Source organism: Sinocyclocheilus rhinocerous, unplaced genomic scaffold (genome assembly GCF_001515625.1).
Source record: "Sinocyclocheilus rhinocerous isolate Xijiao unplaced genomic scaffold, SAMN03320098_v1.1 scaffold714, whole genome shotgun sequence".
Classification (NCBI taxonomy): domain Eukaryota; kingdom Metazoa; phylum Chordata; class Actinopteri; order Cypriniformes; family Cyprinidae; genus Sinocyclocheilus; species Sinocyclocheilus rhinocerous.
In genome coordinates, this window is record NW_015646165.1 from 649205 (window position 1) to 674467 (window position 25263).

Here is a 25263-nt window from a genome sequence, read left to right on the forward strand (position 1 = left end):
AGACAGACAGACAGACAGACAGACAGACAGACAGACAGACAGACAGACAGACAGACAGACAGACAGACAGACAGACAGACAGACAGACAGACAGACAGACAGACAGACAGACAGACAGACAGACAGACAGACAGACAGACAGACAGACAGACAGACAGACAGACAGACAGACAGACAGACAGGCAGATAGATAGATAGATAGATAGATAGAATAGGATTCAGCAGAAAATTCTATATAAAGAAGGTGGGATTTTAGATGGAAGAATATGCCAGTTGTCCATAACCAGAATCTAGCGTGTGTACTCTTGAACGAATGACATTTTAGGCCTATATGATATTTAATGTATGCGCTTTGCAATAATTTTGAATGATTTCATTTTTGGGCGCATAATTCTTACCTTATAAATATCGAGTTAATTTTAGTTCACGTGACCTAAGCTGTTCTACAATATAAAAAGGACCAGGCCTTACCTATTATTTATTTATAACCTTTTGCGCTCTTAAGCATTTAAAGTCAGATTTAAGTTTGTTTTATATAATTATATGCGTACTTTTGACTGTGAAATGTTTCTTTGTTCAGAAATCATGAATATGAGTATACAGCATTGATTAATTATTTGAGTTAGGATCAATTTATTTGAGTTTGTTGTCCGTCTGTTCACTGTGAACAAAATACGTTTTTTATTTATTTATTATTTGTTATTTTTTTACATTATTTTTTATATGACTTTATATTTTTATACAAATTATTTTTGTTTATGACTATTTTAACGCTTAATATGCTTAAAACAGAGAGGTGAGTCGGGTTACACATAAATTTTTTTATTTATATTTTAATGTATGTAATTGTTAATTTAGTTTTATTGTAATTTATATTGAAATATGGCGTTAGATTACACCTATTTAACACCTATGCATGTAAATAAATAGAAAGTGTTTACTTGTAGAAAATTTTTGTTTTTCCCCCAAATATGTATATACATTTACTTTTTTGTCTAGCCTACATTAAAACAATATATAAAGAGAGCTTATTGGCTTAGCACGACAAACAGCTTAAACTACAGCTCCTTTCCACTAAGACATGGGCATATGTGCTGTAGCTGTTCGCCGCTATTGTCAGGGAACACTGCCCTCTGTGTTTATACGCAGCGAAACAAGATGGGACAAGAATATTATACTAGAACAAGAAAATAACGGAAAGACTTACCAGTGCAACGATGAGGTCCTCCTTGCCCTCACGTTCACAATTTCCTTATGCGCTAAAAAGAAAGAAAGCAATTTAGAAAATAAAAATAAATAACACTAGTCTTCTCAGGCATGTAAGCATATCCCTTTTAACAATATAAAACGTTTGACAGATTTAACATAATCGAAAAATCCTGTGATGGAAATCATGCACTCCTTCAGTATCCTGGTAAGTATTAAAAAAAAATAATAATAAAATAAAAAAAAATATAAAAAAATATATATATATGCATGAAATATGTCAGTTGTTCAAAAAACTCAATTTGTTGCATATATTAATCTGACAGCTGAAAGTTATGTCTGAAAATTATGTTTAATACTGAAATTTTTAATACTGAAAGTTAATACTGTAATATTATGTTTTAATGTTTTTAGTACAACTTCTCTTTGACTCTCATTGAGGGTGAACTGTCCAAAGGCATGATCTTTTAAAGTAGGACAAGGCTATGCATTTAGCACAGGTTATTTTCAGAACTATTTCCTTGATGGATGTAGTTATTTTTGCAACAATGGAGGACCTAAAATGAATTCCTACTTGGTCAGGTTAGCATGGCACTTCAGAATTGTTTTTAATATATATATATATATATATATATGCATACTGTGAATTCACATACAGTGTTGGGCCACTGTTTGTCATTGAGACCAATGGCAAAGAATATTTAACCCGAATGTTAACCATAATACTAAAGCAAAGAAAAGAATATAAGAGTAATGTAATTTTAAAAAGTATGGTGATATTATATACACATAGAGGGAAACATAACTGTTTTATATATATACTCAATGCTACAATTAAACAAGCTCAAAACTGGAAAAAAAGGTACACAAAAAGGTACTTCTAAACACTATGGTATAATTTCAGCCAAATGTAAACTGTGTTTAGTCATAAGCTCTAATTCCTGCTTTAAAGTAATTTGCTATTACATACCAATGTTTCAATGTAGCAAATGCAGCATGTTGTCATGACCAAAAGTTTCCTTGATAAAACATAATCTTGACATTATTTTAAGAAAATCACAAGTCCAAATACCAACTGCAATTTTCCCCCCATGCATTCACCTCATCCATCACTGAATGAAGAACAGTTTATCCACAAAGAGAACAAAGGTACTGTTTTCTATATTTTTAAAATGCTTGTCCAAACAGGAACTTTCTACAAACAAATCGAGAATTGTTCCAAAATTGAAAGCATTGTCTTTTTTATTTACTCTGCATGCAGTGGCATGATTTTGAACTCTTGTCATTTACTCATTCTTTCTAAAGTTATCAATGTAGTGAATGTAACGGCTGCCATTTTCATTGAATGGCTAGTTAGATAGTAATCTGGTAGATGACAAAAGAATATGTTGAACCAAGACTAACCTGCACTGAGACGAAAACAGAGGAATATAAAACTATTGCCCCCTATTGGCAGTTAATGTTTTTGACACAGTATTCAAAGACTTAATGATAAAATAAAAAGATGCACATAAGGGCTTATTAAAAATAGTGAAGTTAAATGTATTCTTTATAATAAATGCCACCAACAAATTCATTTTAATTTATTAAGTGTTTCCATCACTCATGTACAACAATTGTTATAAAAGAAAGTGTTTATCTTTTTCATAACAGTGGACATTTACTGAATGTGTTTTAATAGCAAATGTGATGGTTGCAGGTTGTACCACTGTACTCACCACATGATCCATTTATTCTCTGAATGACTAACCATTTTCCAAACCCTCACAAAAATGTTATGTAAAATGCTGTATAGTTAACATTATACTGATTAATATTCTAGTCAGTGTACAATAGGGAATATTATCCACCTCGATCAACCTTTGAGTGAGTAACACCTGCACCTACTCTGAGCCAAAAATGGTACCAACAGATATTAGCTATACACTTCTGCTTTGATGTGATAAAAACAGTGGAGTACATTCACATGATGTCATTGTCAGCATTGTTGTTCTTACAATAACTGAATATAAACACATAAATAAGAACATAATCTGAGAAAAGCATCAATTAAAAGCATTATGTAAAATAAATAAATAATGACAATTAAAAAAAGTTTACTTTTTTAATTGTAATTGTTTAAATGTTTCTAGATTTATAGATTAGTCAATTTCTGATATCTGGGATAAAGTATGGATATTAAAAATGGAAGATATATGAATGCAAATGTATAAAAATTGATTGTGGAATTGCATGACTATTGAATCAATGCTATTAAATTGCTTTTTTAGGTATTTTTTGAAGTGTTGTGTAACATTCTTGCATATATTATAAGCAGTCATACATGTGTATAACTCACAACAGTAATGATTGATTACTGCAATGAATTGGTAAACTTTGATTATATGTCATTGTCAGCATTGTTGTTCTTACAATAACTGAATATAAACACATAAATAAGAACATAATCTGAGAAAAGCATCAATTAAAAGCATTATGTAAAATAAATAAATAATGACAATTAAAAAAGTTTACTTTTTTAATTGTAATTGTTTAAATGTTTCTAGATTTATAGATTAGTCAATTTCTGATTTCTGGGATAAAGTATGGATATTAAAAATGGAAGATATATGAATGCAAATGTATAAAAATTGATTGTGGAATTGCATGACTATTGAATCAATGCTATTAAATTGCTTTTTTAGGTATTTTTTGAAGTGTTGTGTAACATTCTTGCATATATTATAAGCAGTCATACATGTGTATAACTCACAACAGTAATGATTGATTACTGCAATGAATTGGTAAACTTTGATTATTTAATCTATGTTTTTGTTAGAATATCAAATAAGATAGACTTAGACTTACACGTAGGTTACACACAGTTATTCCTGTATAAGCAACTTTATCAACTTTAACTTAATAACAACTTTAACTTAATACTAACTGAAGTTCCAACAAATTCAATATTTTACAAATGACATTTGATATCAGTAAAATCCCCTCCTACTGTTTTTAATAAAATGGGAAAACACACACACACAAAAAGGCATTTCTTTGAGCCTGGAGGAAAGAACTTTGGCAAGCCATGGAATTTACAACACAGCAGTATTTACAACCAGATGCAGCCTTACAAGACAGAACTCAGCTAAACAGGTTCTTACACTCTATTGTTTTCTATGTTTAGACACCACAAAATGCAATCAGTGATTGATAAGGAAACTGTGCATAGTAATTTTGTGAAATATTTGCAACTCTGACACATTCTGAGTAACTTTTTTTTTGTCTCTCTTTACAGGTACCCTAAACAAAGATAATAGAAGAATGCTTTTTTTTGTTTAACAAAACAGGATAAACTGAAATGAAATGGTAGATGACATAAAATTAGTGCACATTAATTGCAATCCACAGTTTTCTTTATTAAAACTCTTGAGAGTCTGTGATTAAAGCCGCCTTACAACTGGAAACAAAAGTTGTTGTTGTTGTTTTTCTCAGCTGCATTGCAAAAAATACAAAATTTCAGATCCTCATAAAACAGTGTTATATCTGTATTTTCAACTTAAATGTCCTTTCCTTAAACCATAATCATAATTTTCCCTTCATTATTATTGTTTGTACATGTATAACCTTTGCACAGCAAAATGGCCTGAATTAGTTCATGATGCCAAAACTGAGGCGTTGGTTCTTTTTATTTAAAAAAGGTCTCAAAATATATCACAGGCCTCCACAGAATAGAAACACAGCAGTATGAAAATGGCAGTGGAGTTTCTTCTCAGCAAATATCACAGTGCACAGATTAAAGAGAACATTGTGAATGAACAAAGCAGTCTGACTTCTTCTGTTTCCAAGCACAACATCATAAAGTAAGATATGGCTTAAACTTTTCATACCATGATTATAATGGTCAAGTGGAGCCTCATCTGTCAAATAAATACCACTGAATATCCGGGTGTTGAAAACCGAAAAATAACAGTGGTTAAAAAAAAGTCATATGCTTTGTATAAAATATTTAATTGCTTTGTATAAAATATCTAATGTGCCTTTGAACCATTTGGAGTAATTTCAGGTATTTTATTTTTTTTTTGGTTAATGATGTGACTCTACCTCACCATCCTCACTGCCCTGTATATGACCCCACCACACAACACCACATCTTCTCTGCCCTGCACATGACCCCACATTATGTCCGATCTAAAGATCTATGTTCTGCGCTCTCATTTGCAAACCAATACAAGATCACTTAGCTTCTCACAGTCCTTCACCTTCACTTTTAACACAACATACGCAACCTAGGCACAAACTAAGCACTTTTCACCATCCAAAAGTGGGGTATATACGCACATTATGTGATACTCAGGTGTATAAAAATTACGATCCAAGGCAAAGCTTTTTACACATGTACAATGCTTTTAAGATGCATACAAGATATTTTGACTACATAAGAGTCATGATATACAGAATTAGATTTGAATCTACTTCCAGAACAATAATTCTATATCAATGCCAAATTAACAGTAATATACAAATGCACAAACGCACACTCTAGACCTTTGAAATTGATCAAAATTGAGCAGATGAGGACACATTTGCGCATCACTTGACAATTTCTCCATGAACTATTGAATTACATCCTTGATTAATTCCCAAGGGTGTTGCGGAGGAAAGTACATATTTAATTAAAAAGAGGAAAACGAGATTATTAACTTACTGCAACCGCCTGGGATCCATTTGGGAGAGTCGAACTTCTACAGACCCTGACGCGAGTAACCCACACTGACAGGCTCTATAAGCCGTTCTCTCAGAGATAAGACTAGCCAGCAGCTGCGATTACGGACAGTTAACATTATATATGATGTAAATATATTGAGGGTTTGTCAGGTCTTGCAGGCCATAAAACCCACTTTAATGACCCCACGTGCTCTTCCTGAACCACTCACTGGTCCTGCTTTGGGTAATTGGCATAAATAACCCTCAAAACTTCAAAATACGTGGCAAGAGAGCTAAAAAAAAGAGGGGTTTGTGTAAAAAGCAACATAGTAACCACAGTAACTCGCAATGTGGCCCTTTCGGTCAAGATAGCGAGTGTAGAAATTGAAAGAAGCATGGAAATTTACATTGAATCTTCAATATAGGTGAGTGAGACGATTCTAAAATGAAAGCGCTTTTGAAACAGTAGTATAAATTGACTAGCTGCCTGTTTTTATTTTCAGATTAGTGTGTGTGTAATGGTTACATTCATAAACTTTAGAAATATGGAGATTAAAATGTTCGATAGCATTTCAAATAGGCTACATTGAGAGCGCTGAGAAGGAATTAATTAAAAACTAAATTAAAAATATGTCAAACCAACAGTAAAGCGGAAAAGAGCCTGCGTGTAGAACAAGCCAGACGAAAATGAGCATTTCGTACACGCAGGCATCGCTCTTGTGTCCTTTGTTTGACACGGGCCTGGATTACGTGATTTCGGCACACAGCATATGTCTCATTATCTAAATGTCAAATTTCATCAATGAAGTAGTAGCATGAGCAATTCACTCTTAATGTCTTTAATTATGTGCTTTACACGAAGTACGATTAATAACGCAGTTGTATCATACTGCAAAATGCATTTTCGAAAAGCAATTCGTATCTTCATCATTTAGTTGGACAGTATTTGATTAAGTGTACAAACTATCTTATTGTTTTTGAGGGTTCTGTGTGCCAAAACGTCACTTTGAAATGTTTGTGTAAACTTCCGCCGATTTGTTAAAAAAGGAAACAGTTGTCAGTGTTTGATGGGTGAGAGGAAGTGCTGTAAAAGTTTATTGGGGTCATAAAGTTTTATGTGCCTCCGTTTAAGGGCTACTGTAAATAAGTGACCAGAGCGTTAAAGTTCAATCATGTCTCATCAGTGCAAGTATACAAATTCAAACTTGGTCCCTCGATGGATGCACGAATATTTATCAAAATCATATTAATTAGCGCAGAACGATTTCTTCTTCCGTCACGAGTTATCAAACGGGCCTTAAGTGCAAAAATGCATTGTGTAAAGAAAGATTAATTGTTTTGTTCCTGTTGCTTTAGCAGACAAAATATAATAATAATAATAATAACGTTAACAATTGGATATTCTTTACGTTTCAAGTTTATTTACAATGATACCCACATTGGACGTTTTATTGGACACAGATGGCTTTTAACCCAGAACTAACGAAACTTTCTGATATATTGCCACTATTGACAATTAAATCTTGTTATTTTAATAATACATTACTGACTGGAAAATTGTCGATGTGGCTTAGCAGAGAAACTTCGGAAACAAACGGTTGTAATAACAGAAATAATGGATCATAGAACAAATGCGGTTCACACAAAAGTAGGTCGTGTAGCTTGTTTGGTATGAGAGGTATCAATAAGCCACTCCTTACAAACCATGCCCTATAGACTACTCAAGAGTAGAGTGTATAGAAACAAAAGTCAAGGTACCTATCTGAAAAAATAGCCCCAAAAACATTCACTAAAAGAGCAACATGTTCTGATTACACAGTATTTTAAAAGACATAATCCTCAAGAGAAAATTACCATTTGGCTGCTGGCTGACAGACAACATGATAAACAGCGTTTAATATGACACTACAGTTGTTGCATTATCATCATGGCTTGCGGTTTACCATCCTTGAGTGGATATTTTACTTGTATAGATGTATTTACGACAGAAAGTACAATGAATAAAAAGACAAGTCCCATCAAAATGCAAAGGTCAGGTTGATGAATGTTGAAGCAAAGCACCACATTATTTACACTTACATTTAAGTCAACATAACTGGATGCAGGCCTTGGTATATTATGTAAGTTACTGATACAAGTGATTGTAGTAAAAGCACATTCAAATAAAGTTTAAGCTCATACATTATTCAAATAAGCACCTCCAGCACTCTGGGAATGGAGCCCTATCAATAAATATTGAAAATATGGACATATTCACATAACAACATGATGTTGTAGAAAAATGAAAGACATCAACTGTTGTCAACAAGAAAATCTATTTTAAATAGTTTGTTATTTCAGTACAAGTTAACACCGCCTTTATTTTCAAGCTGAAGCCGTGCACCACGTTATTATAGTCCTCCTTTCACTTTCAACTTTGAGTCCTTCTTCCACTTCATGCGACGGTTCTGGAACCAAATTTTAATTTGGCGCTCGTTCAAGCAGAGGTTATTGGCAATCTCGATACGTCTGCGACGTGTGAGGTATCGGTTGAAATGGAACTCTTTCTCCAACTCCAGAGTCTGGTACCGGGTGTAACTGGTTCGTGACCTTTTACCATCAGATTCTGAGGTGGCATCAGAAAGATATGGGGTTACCTATTTGTAAAATTTTATCGACTGTCGTCCTCATGCATATTACTATTAAATTAATTTTCATAATCTTTGATGAAGTTGCCACCAAACACAGTCCATAGAATGTAATATGAAAACATCAAGCATTATGAAATCCAAAATAAAAACAGTGGACAGGTGGTATGACGCTAATATTTATTTATTCTGAAATAAGAAGTCATGCACAGAAATAACAAACGTAATGAAACATAATCATAACTGTGAGAAGGCCACGAGCTTTCTAACATGTCCTGAGACAAAATATTGTAAGAGCTGAGCAAAAAAAGAGACACTGCGATTGCAATGCCTCACTATTTAAAGGATGCAAATTGACATTTTTGACATAGTTTTGCTTTGCTTTACTTCTCCAGCGGTGAAGAGTGCAACTAACCGGAAACATAAGTACTGCCAGAAAATGTAAATGTATGCAAAGATTCGTTTGAAATCCCACTTCACTTAAATAACATGTAAACGCCTTTTAATTCTTAAAGCAAGAGATAATACGTAAATTTACATTTTATCTTTTTTTTTTTGCTTTTCTTAACCAATTATTTCTCCATAAATTTGAACGGAGATCACCTCTTCACAGTAACAGGACAGGTTTACGAGCAATAGATGCCTTTGTCATAAAATTTACGGCCGCTAGTTTTATTATTTCCTGCGTTTGGCCTATAAAACTCAAGAGGAAAAATATGGAGCGACAAAACAAGGTTATTGGCAATCTCGATACGTCTGCGACGTGTGAGGTATCGGTTGAAATGGAACTCTTTCTCCAACTCCAGAGTCTGGTACCGGGTGTAACTGGTTCGTGACCTTTTACCATCAGATTCTGAGGTGGCATCAGAAAGATATGGGGTTACCTATTTGTAAAATTTTATCGACTGTCGTCCTCATGCATATTATTATACAATTAATTTTCATAATCATTGATGAAGTTGCCACCAAACACAGTCCATAGAATGTAATATGAAAACATCAAGCATTATGAAGTCCAAAATGAAAACAGTGGACAGGTGGTATGACGCTAATATTTATTTATTCTGAAATAAGAAGTCATGCACAGAAATAACAAACGTAATGAAACATAATCATAACTGTGAGAAGGCCACGAGCTTTCTAACATGTCCTGAGACAAAATATTGTAAGAGCTGAGCAAAAAAAGAGACACTGCGATTGCAATGCCTCACTATTTAAAGGATGCAAATTGACATTTTTGACATAGTTTTGCTTTGCTTTACTTCTCCAGCGGTGAAGAGTGCAACTAACCGGAAACATAAGTACTGCCAGAAAATGTAAATGTATGCAAAGATTCGTTTGAAATCCCACTTCACTTAAATAACATGTAAACGCCTTTTAATTCTTAAAGCAAGAGATAATACGTAAATTTACATTTTATCTTTTTTTTTTTGCTTTTCTTAACCAATTATTTCTCCATAAATTTGACCGGAGATCACCTCTTCACAGTAACAGGACAGGTTTACGAGCAATAGATGCCTTTGTCATAAAATTTACGGCCGCTAGTTTTATTATTTCCTGCGTTTGGCCTATAAAACTCAAGAGGAAAAATATGGAGCGACAAAACATGGTAGGAAGGAGATGCAATGAGGAGGATGAGACGCGTGCAGTTTTCCTCTCTTCTAAAACAAACTTTAAACGTAACTTTACCGTGGCTCATGTGTAGCTTTGTCATCCACGGATATATCTGCGGCTGCGACTGGTTCTGACGCTGAGACGAGTTAGTTTGTTGCTTTATCGCTGAAGTAGTCTCCATTTTGATATCGTCTGTGCGGCTCTTGCCGCTGGGCTTCTCCATAACTTCCATATTCCCCTCGGCTTTTTGGCTCAACAGTCCGTGACTGAGGGGGTTGTACCCGTGAGTGCCTACAAAGCTTCGAGAGCCCAGAGCTGAACAGGACTGTGTTCGCTGAACTGCTACACTGCTCCTTGCACGGTCGGTTGTGTTTATCGCCTCCCGTTTCAAAGAGTTGGAGGGCATTTGAGAACTGAACGATCCGCCGAGATCAAGTCCTTCGTACGCGTAATTGGACTCGTGGAACTCAGAGTGAGCTCTATAGTTGCCAAAAGTGTGCATTCTACAAGAGGAGGCGTCTTGCGTTTGCTTAGAAAAAGACTTTCCAACGTATGAGCTCATTCTTTTTCCAAAACAATATAACCTGGAGAGACTCACAAAAAGCACTCGGTCACGGCAGAGACTAAATCAGCAAATAAAGTGTACATAAGTGGTTTAGAAGTTTTATTTGTTTATTGGGCTTTATTTGTATTTCTAGAGGACGTTAGGCTTGTCCTAAAAAAAGAGCACGATTTATAGGTGGAGGAAATCATTTCCTTTTTTTTTCTTGATACGACGTGTAATGCCCAAATATGGAATGTTTAAATAGAATCACGTGCAGCTCCTGGCCAGTCATAAATTGGCTTTATCCCCAGGAGGTTATTGATAGACAGGGAAACGTGTCCGATAACTTCTCGGTATGGAAATCATCTAAGGGTCCGGGCTAAAAAGGGCGAGACCGTTAGACAAGAGCGTCATCTGGCGTCTAATACTGGACAGAGCGGCCTCTCTCTCTCTCTCTCTCTCACACACACACACACACACACACAGACTTGTTCAAACAAGATGATGGACAAGATACCATACGATACGAAGTTATGACACATTAAATGACAAGGCAATATGAAAAATATGGAGTAGCCTATACTATTATCACATTAGTTACATAGGCTATATGACAAATATGTCTTTCTCTTGTTTCACAGTAATGTCTTGGGTTTTTGATTGTTTTGTGTGTGTATTACTTTTTTCTTCAGAATTCGAGAAGTTGTCTATTGTAATCATGGGAGGACTATACACTTCGTCAATGCATGTGCATTTGTTGCAGCGGCATCCCAAAACCACATGTGATTATTTATCGCAGAACAACCGATTCAGCGTTATGCCACCATGCAAAGCAAATGTGGTTAGTGTGATTAGAAAGGTTTTTGTCAATCAAGCATTGTCGCTGTGTCATGAAATAAGCAATGCTTTATTTATTGAATTAAAGTTTATGAAACCTGTGAAGTCGTCCCATACATTAATCATTAGGTATATTAACAGTAATTTGGTGCATTATTCCATTCAAATGATTGGAGTTTGGGCAAATTAAATTGTAGTTAAATGTGTACAATTAAAGAATAAACCAAACTCCGATGTAACCGTGAATTTAATTTGTTATTTGGATTTGAATTACTCAAAAACTATGAAAAAAATATGTAGGCCTCAATAAAATTTCGTAAAAGCTTCTTCAAAACGAACAAGTGTGTAAAGTCTGGTATTTTTTTCTCAATTCTGAAACCCTTGATGATGCGTGAAGAGCGCAAAGCTGGAGTCAAAATTAAGACAGAGTTTTTTTTTCCAAAAATTTTATTAAATAATATACAGTTTACACAAACAATATAATTGCTTAACAAGGTACATGTTTGTTTTCATATGGGTGTGATTCTCACTTTAAGACAAGTTTATATGCATACAACTACAAGTATGATGAAATGTATTTTTTGAAGTTCTCGCAAGTTAATGTGCCAGTACAGCGGCATTTTGAACAACAAAACACTGACGAGGCAAAGGCAATATTAAGGAAACAGAAAAAAAATTGCATTAAGAATTTAGGTAGTATAGTTCATCCCGTCAGTGCTTATTTCATTGTACAAATATGCATCCACAAAAAAACTGAATGTGCATATATGAAGTTTCCTTCACTTCTGGAATCCTTAGGGTTCTGTTTAGAGGCTAAATAGTTGGGGAGACGTAGCCTACTTATCAAATTTGAGTACATTTTCATCTAATGTAATTTCTACGAGCCTATAGCAACATGATAATACTAGAACCACACAAATAGTTCATCTGTGGCATTGTCACCACGCAGCCAGTAAGGAGCTATTTTCAATACAAAGAGAAGTGAATTACATTACGGTGGATAACATGTGTCTTTCTCTCTCTTAATCTCTCCATTTGTTTCTACGTGTGTAGAAATGTTACATGTTAACATTTAGTGGCGTGGTGTTGTAGTAGAGCTTGTGTATGGTATTCAGGTCGTAGGAGGAGGGGGCAGTCGAAGGAATAGCAGAGTATACAGTCCATGCATTAATATTTGCAAATTCTCAGAGTTTAGGTAGTTACGTTGCAGTTAACAGGCGTTCGAGAACGAGAAATGGATTTCCTAATCTTTTTTTTTAGCTTCTTCGGTTTCCTCCTCGGTCTCCTTCTCGGTCTCTTGAGGAGTACCCGTTGATTCGCTCCCCGGTACAGTAGAAGTTAGATTGGTCTCTTTCTTCCATTTCATGCGCCGATTCTGAAACCAGATTTTGATTTGACGCTCGGTTAGGCACAGAGCGTTAGCGATCTCGATGCGTCTGCGTCTGGTTAAATACCGATTGAAGTGAAATTCTTTTTCCAGTTCCAGTGTTTGGTATCTGGAGTAAATCTGGCGACCTCTTCTTCTGTCTGACCCGTACCCAACTCCTGTTGTGGGGAAAAGTGCAAATAAATTAAAGAATTCACACACAGATAAATCCTAAATTTATTTTAAAAAACACGTTTGAAATCCTGGTGGAATAATTCACTTTTTGCACATTTATTTTTTTATTTTTTATTTAATTTATAACGTAACTAATATAACAATTTGGCAAAATTATGTATTTTAACCGATATTACAGTCACAAAGCAACGCGAAACGTAACATTTCGATTTTCAGCGTTTCTAAACATTTCTTTCAACTAACTTTGCTATCGTGTTTTTTCAAACAGTACATCAGAAGAGTTCAGTTATATTTTAACGTAGTGCATGCTCATTTAAAATGTACTTTTTGTTGTATATTTTTCTAACGCAATCACACTTATTGCACAAGTTTTTGAAATAATTCTGGCACTAGAGTATTAAAGGAGGTAGCCAAATGGGATTCCCCTCTCTGAAAAAGGGGGCTTTATAGTCTGATGATTTAGTAGTGGTTTATGAGGCCATAAAATGTAGCTACTCTGTTGATAGGACGTATCGTAAAACAGACCAATTCCACCAGGGTATGTCCCAAGTCGTAGTAAAAACTCACCGTTGTGCGAGTTCATGCGCTGCATCCACGGGTAGATCTGAATGTTGTTCCCTTTCTGTTCCAGTGTTCCTGCACGAGCTTGTTCCAGGTTGTACTCCTGGGCAACGTGGCTCTGCGCATTGAGTCCCATACTAGTTTGCCTGCAACTGGGAAGCACATCCTTATCTTGAAGAAACACGTTAGATCCATACTCGTACGGTCCTCGACTTGATCCAAACATAACGTTATCTTGAGGTGAATAGAAAGGGGACGCATAAATCCGGTTTTGGGTTACTGTGGTGCCATAAGACGAAAAATGTCTGACTGAATCATATGTGCTCGTGTTCAGTGGCATGTTGGGCAAAACCTCTTGCCCACCAGATAAATGGCACGAGAGCGACGGGTTCGCGAAATACGAATTCATACCTTTCCTATCGCCCTCTCATCAACTCACCCTCCTATCTTATTTCCCCTCTCTTAATCTCACACTTTCTTTCTTTGTGCTTTGGGGTCTGCTTCCTTCTGTCACATACACACGTCTCCCGCCTGCTTTCCTAACTCTCTTTCAAATGAACTTCAGAAGGATTTCAATAATATTAATTTCCAGTCTCCGGTTAAGACGCGCAAAGCAAGTGTTATAGCCAAGGCTTGGCTCATGGAAGGACAATATGACAGCGTCACCTGACCACTTTCAGCCAATTGAATGCGCGGTGTACGGAGTAATATCGAGCTTGCAGCTTCCTATCCTTGTGGCTTCAGTTGATAATGTTTAAGTAAACACACACACAAAAACACAGAATAGGCACTTACACGAACAATGACATATGTCTTTTTGTGCATTAATCACAGAGTTAATCTGTTCTATGTGCCGGTACAAAGCTTCTCAACGTGTATTGTGAAGGTAAATCTACACTTATAATCATGCGTTTTACAATGAGCTTTTTCATCTAAATTAATTACCTGTAAGATCGCTTATACAGTTGATTATTGTCGCTGACTTAGACCAAACTAAATATATTTATATTTTACAACATGATAATACTAATCATAAGTAAATGTATTTCTTCTCGACGCAACAACTTAATTACTTAATTACAACTACTGGGTAGATGATATAACTCAATTTGAACCACTAAATATAACCCTTTGTTTAAAAAAAAAGAAAATGACCAAGGGCTAATTGCTACATGCCTGTTTACGCGTTATCTACGCATATATTGTTAACCCTCCATTTTAAGATGCATTTCGAAATTTCATTCAAAAAATTGTGAAAAAATCTGCTGATGCACATTTCATATCATATTATTAGACATATTCACGGCATTGTCGTCAGTCACCAAGTTAAGGGACCACACTATTCTTTTTGTTATTCAGTAGATATCTCCCTTTAACGTTTGTGTCTCTCTTCAATTTCCTCGAGCTTTCATTGCACTGAAGGGGAAACGTCTGTTCTTTTCCTTTCCCCATTTGTAAAGTATTGATAATTTCAATGGTAAAAAGAACCTGAGTAAGGAGGGGGGAAGGGGCATCTTACTAAAGAATGCGTCAAACGCGCCTTGGTGCCATAAAAGTCACAAAACCAACTGAGGACTTCCAGCTCAGAGGCAATTATCCCTTTGAATGTATGGGGGCTGTGCAGCGAGTCTCTTATCTTGTGGACTGAAAGCTGCACCTTTTTTTAGCATTTAACTTTCTAGGTTATGCAGAATGATTATGAATAAAAATAATACTATGAGACACCTTTACACAATTTAAGTACTGTTGACTATTCATTTTATTTATAAGTTTTTTTTTACAGAATTTCGTGCAGTGATCATATATGCCAACAACCTGTTGAACAATACAAATATAACTGTTCTGCTTTATTAAATGTTTGCAACTATATTAATGGAATTGTCAATTTATATTATTATGTTCAAAGAATCAGTGATGGGAAAAGAACTAGTTTTAACCGAATGGTTACGGTATGCTCCTTGACCTTAATGCAGGCCACATGACGGAACGTGTGAGGCCAAAAACAGTGGTTTAGAAAGAGGTGCGCAAAACACGAGATTGACAGAACAGTAAAATTTACTTCCAGCCCGACAGTGAGAAAAGGCATTTAGCAGCTATAAAACAGGCTAATCTACTTAACGACTGGTTAAATGCTTACAATATTATATCCCAAAGTACCTAAAACCGGGATCAATCAATATCAAGGATTAATGTTTTTGATGGGTTGTCATATTTTGAACAAAATTTGAGATCGACAAAATGTAACTCTTCTAGTCAAATCTCTACTAAGTGGATATCTAAACATCAATATGGTAAGTGCTATTTCGTCAGTTTATGACTGCTGCATAATAGGATTAATTATCTTCGGAAGTGAACTAATTGACGTTTATACTAAAATTAGTAGTTGTATTATTATTATAATAAAAAATTGTTAAATAAGAATGCCATAAAAGTAATAAAAAACATAAATTACGGGCCGCAAAATTAATACAGTAAATATAGGCTAGTCAATACGGCGGTGTGGATTTCAATTATACAATATTAAACCATGTATACTGTGGAAAGAAACTATTAAAAGTAATATAGAACAGTAATAAAAAACATTTCTTGCGTGAAAAGCGCGTGCTCTCGTTTTACCATATTTCATAACCTTTTTAAGACTGTGGAAATTGAACAGTTGCCAATTCAAATATTTGAAATGTAATACACTTTTTTTCACATCAATAAATATTTAATTAAAATTTTAAAAATAACGTTTTCATTAGGCTAGTATATGCCAGTGGATGCGCAAAAATATTTAACAGGAAAGTACGATGCTGAAAGCAAACTAAAGAAGGATTATCAATTATTAAATAATTTAATTGTTTTCGCTAGACACTTCGACGTGTTTGGCGGAATTGAGATCAGGTACTAAGTGTAGGTTGTATCTATATATCTGACTCTTTGATGTTCAATATTGCTCCAACGACTTTGAACTGAAAGTCTTTGATGGGGAGATTTTTAATAATGTGATCCATTTTACAGCATCAGTCTTGTGAATGAAGTAGTGAGTAAAACACACCACACTCAGTCTGCAGTTGGTATGTTGATGTGACTGGAGAGAAAGAGCTTTAAGTGTTTTATTGCAGCCCTTAAGACAAATCGCACGGTTGTGTTTTAGCGTTTGAAGAGGCAATAAATAGACATCCCGTTTGGCCTGTATTCTCTTTACACTCGACGAAACTAGGCACTAATGTGCACCAAAATCGTACTTACTTCCAATGCTTAATTTACGTGATATGATGATCTGGGAAAAAGCAAGCAATGCACATCCTAACTATGCTCGGTAATGGCCTAGTCTGCACATTCTCGAGAGTTAAATGAATGTTATCATTGGCCTATTTATTTGTAACGGATGTTCACAATTGCAAATTCCAGCGATGAGTCTTCTAGCTTTCTTATCCAAGCCCAACTTTCCTACCCTGTCATCTATGTTGATGTATCTATGCAAAAACAAAATCCATAATAGTAACGTGACAGCTGAAACAGAGCTTCATGTGCAGCCAAGCACACGACCCGAAGGGGCATTTTGGTTTTTAACTAGCACAAGATAATTCTGTGAAATTATGTGGCCGCGTAATGACCTCCATGAATAAGATGTTTTGAAGTAGAGCGAACTCACATTGCCCTGCGGTTCTTGTAAGGAAATGTTTGGAATTGAAAGTTCGCCTGGAATTTGTTTTCATTTTCGTGGCAATTCTGAATTATGCCTTCTATGATTCAAATTCAATAGCGGTGGCAGACACGAGACTGGCTCAAAGTTTACACAAATGATAGTCAGATGGCAATAAATGTGTCAATTTCATAAACCTGTTTAGAACTTTGCTATCAACATTAAGAATAACCGTAATACACAAATGAATAAATCTTATGCACCTTATATGTACAGGCATAAGGATTAGTTAAATAGACTCCATTTTTAATGGCAAACAAAAGACAGTCATTATCCCGAGGCAAAGAGGAAACTCACAGTAGAACAACCCCGCCCTCCACTCGCTTTCTGTCCCTCACTTACACACAAATACATATGCACATCGACGAACCATATGCGAGCCCACACAGAAGCATTCAGCCTTAATAAATTACCACTCAAGCTTTAATAAGAAAACGAGTTCACACAAACTCTAAAAGAGACGATCTTTCTTTATAAAAGATATTTTCTTTATTTTTCAAGTTGTCTAATAAGAGTCTCATTGTGTGTGCCAAAGTAAAATACCTTGGACATTTTATCACTGAACGCATGACAGAAGATGAGGATATTGAAAGGCAACGCCGCATGATGTATATGCAGGCGAATATACTTTTACGTAAGTTTAGATTCTGTTCAGATGAGGTGAAGGTGTCACTTTTTAAAGCATACTGTACAACACTTTATGCTGCTCATTTGTGGTTCAACTATAGAACATCTAGTTTACAGAAGCTGCAAGTAGCTTATAATGATGCAATGAGAATTTTACTAAAGAGACCTAGATGGCATAGTGCAAGTGAAATGTTTGTGAGTGCAAGAGTAATCACTTTTAATGCTTCAAAAAAATGAGATTATTGTGGGACTATCAAATATAAGGGTTAGTAGCCTACTACACGGTATCAGTCAAAGCTGTGGAGACATTGGTATTGCTGTATTTTGTAACACTTTATTGTGTGTGGTATGCTATGGGTTGTATATGTTGTCCTATTGTCTTTTTTTATTTTATTTTGAACCGAGTCTGTAATAAAAGTTTGATTGATTGATAAAAGTTCGCTGTGTTCATAACACACTTCTGTCACAAATAAACACAGTAAAAAAAAAGGTTATTTTAACAATTCCATTACAAAACAATGTTTGTCTTTACCACACAATAACTGGTTTTATTAATGACAGTTTTTTTTGTTTGTGGATTTCAAGAGGCCCGTGACGGAAGATCGCAGCTCATTTTTTTCGATTTTACAGATTACCAATGGACTTTATTTACATGCTATCTCATGCTATTAACATGCATAACTCACGGGCTATTAAATCTAAAACTTCATGTTTGTCAGTACTGTTTCATTACCATGAGATAAGATGACAATAAAACAAATTTAAAAAAAAAAGAGTAGACGGACTGTGTTTCTGTAATTGTCTTTTGAAAATTTTATTATTTTTAATAATTAATTGATCATTAATATTAATTAGTAAAAGCCACCATACACACATATAATAAAATACTGTGAATATTTTTTTTCAAAGCAGTATATATTAATATATATGATGAGAAGGCTATAAGAAATGCTTTTGACATAAATATGTGATGTTATCGCTATTAAAGTAACTTTTTTACATACACCAGCAAATGCCAGACACATTCCCACATGAAAATTAAAATATGAATTTTATGTGGACAGTTGCTGTTCCTGACTTTAGGCTCTGTATAATGCCTTGCATATGGAGCAGGCACAAGGTGGCAGTGTTGTTTGATTTAGTCCTCAGGGAATGACAGTGTTGGATGATTGAACACGTGTGCGTGAGAGAGAGAGAGAGAGACAGAGAGAGAGAGAGAGAGCTTTTCCAGCTTAAACTAAACACAGTTTTGGGGAACCTCTCATTCTGAGAATGGTCATCATCGATGATTAAAGCGTTTAATGAGTTGTTTGCTATGTAACAAAAAAAAGTCTTTACGCTTTACAGGTATGCGAGTAGGTGATCAAGTAAATGATTGTGTGAACGTATTGCCATTATAAGACAGTCACAACCAGAATACATCAGTTTGAATACAAGTTAACGAGAGTAGTTACATTTTGCTCTGTCTTTCAAAATATAACTCACTCATTAATATCTCACTCGTAAATAATTTACATTTTCCAATCACTTAGTATAGCCAGGAATGATACTAAAATAAACAATAAAATACCCATAGCCCGATGAGTGCAAGCCATAGTCACATAATATGAGTTGAACACAGTTTTTTGTTAAAGGCCCGACATACATCAGTGTTTTCTATGTATCTCATTTGCACATTTTTTTTATAAAACTATACTATTAAATCATGTAGGCTATAGTTAACGAATGCAAATAATACAGCAAGCTCCAGTATCCAGTAGACTATACCCGTCTCAAATAACCACAATTAAACACATAACATGACCAAGCGTATATTTTACAATTTGAAAATAAGTTCATAACCACACCCGTTTGGACAACTTAAGTTAAAAAAATATTATATTCATTGTAGCCGCGACAAATAAAAACCAACAACAGGAACAGAAAGCAACAACACAAGTCACTTGTCAACGAGGCTGTGCGTTCACAACCAATAAGTAGCCTATTAAGGGAAACGCCACAATATAAGTATGAGTAGGCTACATACATTGCATGCCACTCTTGCACATCCATTTTTGACTCAAATATAGTACTGTCAAATGTTCGTATTGCAGCTGCACGTCTAATAAGGAGCGTAGAATCATTTACTTACCAGCGTTCGCTGTTGTCTGTGTGACGCACGTTCGGTGGTGTATAGCAGCAGATCAAACTAGGGAACGGCACCAGGATCCCATTCTCCTGTGCTCAGGAAAACTTTCAACTTTCGAGGAGAAATGGACATATTTACGCACTCTAATCCTTCACGCTCCAGTTATCAGGGCTGTTTTCCCCTCTAGGGGATCAGATGGGTAGAAATGAGACTGGGGAGACGGCGACGTCTGAGGACAGTCAGACGAGACAAGACGGTGTTATAGAGCATTTTAAAAATCCGCCTGAGCTAGTGAGTAAACAGAAAACGCGAAAATGTCTGGTGCTAAGATCATTTCAACACCACCGCGAGCTCGCAAGTCGATAGATGGGGAGATCCAGGGGAAGACAACAGCACAAAGTTCATGTTCATAGAGTGAGTACCACGTGGTCTGACGCAACCAATGACCGCGTGTTAGAATCATTTACTTACCAGCGTTCGCTGTTGTCTGTGTGACGCACGTTCGGTGGTGTATAGCAGCAGATCAAACTAGGGAACGGCACCAGTATCCCATTCTCCTGTGCTCAGGAAAACTTTCAACTTTCGAGGAGAAATGGCCATATTTACGCACTCTAATCCTTCACGCTCCAGTTATCAGGGCTGTTTTCCCCTCTAGGGGATCAGATAGGTAGAAATGAGACTGGGGAGACGGCGACGTCTGAGGACAGTCAGACGAGACAAGACGGTGTTATAGAGCATTTTAAAATCCGCCTGAGCTAGTGAGTAAACAGAAAACGCGAAAATGTCTGGTGCTAAGATCATTTCAACACCACCGCGAGCTCGCAAGTCGATAGATGGGGAGATCCAGGGGAAGACAACAGCACAAAGTTCATGTTCATAGAGTGAGTACCACGTGGTCTGACGCAACCAATGACCGCGTGTGTTCAGTCGTAAACTTTTATTACTTAGCTGTAAATTCCTCCTCTAAACAACTAGGAATGTGTTACGTTTCACCCTCTCAAAGATCGCATTTCTCATTTTCTTTTTCCTTTTATTGTCTGCTAAGTTGATGGTACTGATAACACAGTATTAGGCTATATTCGTCATATATATTGTGAAAAACCTATTTATTAGTCTAATACTATTAAAAGCTTAATGATAGCATTAACATTTTGCGATAGTGCGTATTATGAAAATTGTAAAACAGTGCAAGTATAATGAAAAAAAAGTGTATTAGGTGTGTGTTCATAACTTGTTCAAGCTCATTGCTCATCATGAATGTGTGAATATGAAAAGGAAATACCCATTGCCTTGTATAGCCTACACACAACTCCATTTTGCTAAAAACAAACAAACAAATAAATAGTATTAATATTCGTTATTAAATGAATCTTATAAAAAAATCAAATACAGCAAATTTTTTTTTTTTAAACCATGGGGCTGTTTCCTTATTTACCCCATTTGACCCTTTAGAGGTTTTGTTTTGGGCTTATCGTTCCCAGAAGCTGGTTGAGTTTATGTCTGTAGCAGTACGGAGAACATTCAAGCACGACTCCGAATCACTAGGATACAGATAGTTTTCATAATAGGCATTTGTGTAAGATAAAGTTAAAATAATAGCATCATCATTTCAAAAGCATTTGTAAGAACAAAACAATTAGCCTAGCTATAAAGATCACAGTGAGACCGAGCTAATGCGTTTACTTTGTCAAAACATTATTTTACAAAATTACCATAAAGTTACAACTGAATGTATTCATTGTGTATAGAGACACTTGTAAAAGAGAACAAAATAAGGTTAAAATAGTTTCTCAGCATTGGAAGTCTTTTGAATTTTATGTATTTATAAAAATACCTTTGACATGTTTAAAGAACCGCAAAAGTTTGACTGTTCTTGTGCTGTCAAATATCTGGACTGAACAAATAATACTATTAAAGCTAAATAAAGACTCCTCTCTGTCAGACAGCATTACTCTATTACGCCATTGATAAAAACAAATATATGATTGTTGGTTCAATTATGTTATTTAAAACTCACAATATTAACATGTTCAAGACTGTAGGCTAACAGGTCTGAAACTGACACGTCTGATAATTTTAAAGTTCAGAAATGTACACTTCAGTGTTGAATTATGGTGCAGGTGAGTAAAAGACACTCTTTTGCTGAGGCTTTAACTTATTCTTCAGTGGCTAACGCCATTTATAAAACGTAGTTGCTGGCCATTTGTTTTCTATAAACGAAATTCGTTAAATAATCTTGAATGGTATTAGAATCATTAATTGCAAGTTGACAGCATTAAAATATATCTTTACCTTAAACATTCTTTAAGTAGGTAATTGTAACATGTAATGCATGCAAACAGTTGTAATTGAACAAAAACAAATGCAAAACAAAACGCCAAGTCTATTTTGCGACATTAATACACATTAACTTAACGATTTCATATCTAAACCAATCGACAGAACTTAGCAAAGTCCATGTAAGCCATGCAAGTTTCTCCTTAAATTAATTTCTTTTCACTACTTCATTTCAATATATATTTTTTAGTTTCATACCACGAACCTAAACAGAATGCAAACTATATACAAATATCGAAAAAAAAAAACAAGCACAAGAAGAGCCAAGAGCCGGGTAAGTTTTTCCCTTTAATTAATCCCTTTTTACTTCTATTTTTCAAATTTGATAGCACAACAACCATAAACAGAGTAAATATGTGTACATATGACAACTTCCCCTATTATAAAAGTTTTCACTTTTTAAAAAAATCACACAAACATATACATGCACCCATGCATACATACACTTAAAGCAGTCCCACGTCCACGTTGCTTCCCTTGTGTCTTGTTCTAGCCTGTCTGCGCTGCACAGAAATCAAAAGGCAAAAACGTCTGCCCGGATGCGACACTGTCGGGTTTACACCACCAATAAAGTTTACTGCAGGTATAGTAAAGGCCTCATTTGGAATGTAATAGCAGTGCAATACAAAGGCAAGGCGGATGGACAATGACCACTACAATTGTCACTACCACAGGAACTTCCTGGAAAGGTCTATGTCTTAACTAAAAATATTTTTTTTCTTAACTAAAATATCTACAGGGGACTATCCAACACCAAAACAACAAAAGGAGAGTGAAATGAACAATTACACTCAAAACGATAACCTAAAAATGGTAACATCTATGTTAAGTGGTTTTATTTAGTCAGAAATATTATTTAGTATCACTGAATCAACCTAAATTAACGTTAATTTATACAAATAAAACTAATTTTATGGGTTAAATGAGGTAGAAATAGCTAACAATTGCAGGTTACCACTTTTTACAGCGTACGATAATTATTATTATTAATATTAGGATTTTGTGCAAATGCAAGCAAATGTGCAAGAATCTTATCTTATGGGGGTTTGCATTTGGCAAAAAAATAGAATAAAAGTAGATTTGTATCAGTATACTCAGATCTCGTCTGTCTCGAGATCTTAAGCGCCTACCTGTAGCTACACTTTAATCAATCGTATCGATTTACGTTTTGAGATACATAATTTTAATATTCCTTCGTAAAAATAACACATCTGAGTACCTTACTTGCCTGTGGTTTGGCACGTTGCAAGCTATTTGCCTATAATACCCAGTAAATCTCGTTGGTATTAAAACTAAATTCTGATATTCTATTATTATATCCATATTCTGTTTATATTAGCCTAGTATTAGTGATATAATCGACTCGCCTAATTGCGGCTGCTTTATTGGGCACTAGACTACTGTTATGACCTGCCATTAAAAGTTGTAAAAGAGACAACACGTTTCAACACTTGGGCGTATAAGGTAGGCCCAACCAGGAATTTAATGATGATAGTAATATTTTAATATACATTTAAGAACATTTTAAATGACAACACATTACCATGAACATGGATTAACTACATGTTTGTAGCAATAGTTTGGATTTCTCCTGTTCCCACGGCACATTGTCAAATTTTTGTTGTCTGATAAATGCAAAATGCAGTGCAAATGTAAATATTGCTTATGGGTCCTCTCGTCTTTGAATATGACATTGACAATATTCTAGCTCATCTGTCCTTAATCCGCCTTCAGTAAACATCCAAAGTTGCACTAAATAAGTATTTCAGTTATGCATTTTTGTATATAAATAGTGTGTAAATAAAGTATTCCACGGCCATGGAACGGAAAGTATGTTTTGTTGGACAACAGTTTGGTCTGTTTGCTGGACAAGAGAAGACTGAAAACCGTAAAAATAAAAATAAAAAAAATAAAAAAAGAGTAACTTTTATTTGTGAGAATATTTACAGGATTTTGGTAACCTTCATCAGTTATCCATTTTAGATAGTCACCAGCACAGGTGTGGAACGAGGATATTTCTTCAGTGTCTCCTAGCAAGGCCGAGACCCGCGACCTGTCCGATTATACGTTTCCAGGTGCTGTTATTTTGCTTCGAGTAAAGCCTCTTAACAACAGAAACCAAAGTGTAATTATTAAAAAAAAAATCACCTTTTTTATATTATTTTAAATTTATTTAATTTTTATTATTATTTTGTAATGTGCCATCATTTTGATTTTTTTTTCTTTGTTGGAATTTCATTGGAAATTTTTTTGTTAAATATACGTTGTCACGTGATTGTGATTGTAACGCGAGGTGGAATGGTATAAAATAACTCAAATTTAAATAAATGAGAGAACATTATGTTGAAGTTTTTATACTAAGTACCTGACAATAAAACACAAATTGCTTGATAAAAGCATGATATTTTACACAATTTAGAATTTGATCTGCTTTAAATGATTTCGTCCGACTGTTGATCACGCAATTTTGTTTGAACTGATAATATTTCTCATTGAGTCAACCCTTGAAATCCCTAATGACAGCAGTTGACTATTTATAGTTGCATTGTTTTTTTGTGATGTGGAGACAATCTTTCAAATCTTGAAATGTTGTATGAACATACATTTCAGTTTAACTGTCCCCTTTAGACAGCATTATGATACATATTTTAATTCGTGTTACATTTTTTATTACTGTATGTAATAAACTTATTTATACATAATGTATGATTATTGTTGGTTGCATTTGCCATTTCAGACACTACACAGACATGGAATATATGCTATACAATAAAAAGATTGTGAGTCTTGCATTTGTAGCATTTAACATGAGTTTAAACAAAAAAGATGCAGTTTTGGGTATTT

At 35.0% G+C, this 25263-nt stretch overlaps 3 protein-coding genes across 3 annotated transcripts in view; all 3 read right to left on the minus strand.

Annotated features, from left to right (window-relative positions):
* Nucleotides 1–7774, minus strand: part of LOC107706963 (homeobox protein Hox-C4a-like) — an 11659-nt gene extending 3885 nt beyond the window's left edge. Inside the window, exon 1 of the mRNA XM_016510816.1 lies at nt 7747–7774. Coding sequence (XP_016366302.1) covers nt 7747–7774 — 28 coding nt within the window. The remainder of the gene's footprint in view (nt 1–7746) is intronic.
* Nucleotides 7775–8242: 468 nt separating this feature from the next.
* Nucleotides 8243–10695, minus strand: LOC107706972 (homeobox protein Hox-C5a-like). Its single transcript, XM_016510824.1, has 2 exons — nt 10209–10695; nt 8243–8497 (listed from the first exon to the last, which is right to left on the minus strand). Exons 1-2 carry the CDS (start codon nt 10693–10695, stop codon nt 8283–8285), a joined length of 702 nt encoding a protein of 233 aa, XP_016366310.1. The 3' UTR covers nt 8243–8282.
* A 1340-nt stretch (nt 10696–12035) lies between these two features.
* Nucleotides 12036–14261, minus strand: LOC107706971 (homeobox protein Hox-C6a-like). The gene is made up of 2 exons (XM_016510822.1): nt 13643–14261; nt 12036–13059 (listed from the first exon to the last, which is right to left on the minus strand). The coding sequence occupies exons 1-2, from the start codon at nt 14043–14045 to the stop codon at nt 12758–12760; spliced, it is 705 nt and encodes a 234-aa protein (XP_016366308.1). The 5' UTR covers nt 14046–14261; the 3' UTR covers nt 12036–12757.
* Nucleotides 14262–25263: the final 11002 nt, after the last annotated feature.

Bases quoted from the DNA above. Each gene is read 5' to 3' on its own strand.
- LOC107706971 (XM_016510822.1), bottom strand. From the start codon at position 14,045: ATGAATTCGTATTTCGCGAACCCGTCGCTCTCGTGCCATTTATCTGGT. The intron at 13,060-13,642 runs GTGAGTTTTTAC...TCCCCACAACAG, and splicing joins GCGCATGAACTCGCACAACG to GAGTTGGGTACGGGTCAGAC.
- LOC107706972 (XM_016510824.1), bottom strand. From the start codon at position 10,695: ATGAGCTCATACGTTGGAAAGTCTTTTTCTAAGCAAACGCAAGACGCC. The intron at 8,498-10,208 runs GTAAAGTTACGT...ATGCCACCTCAG, and splicing joins AAAGCTACACATGAGCCACG to AATCTGATGGTAAAAGGTCA.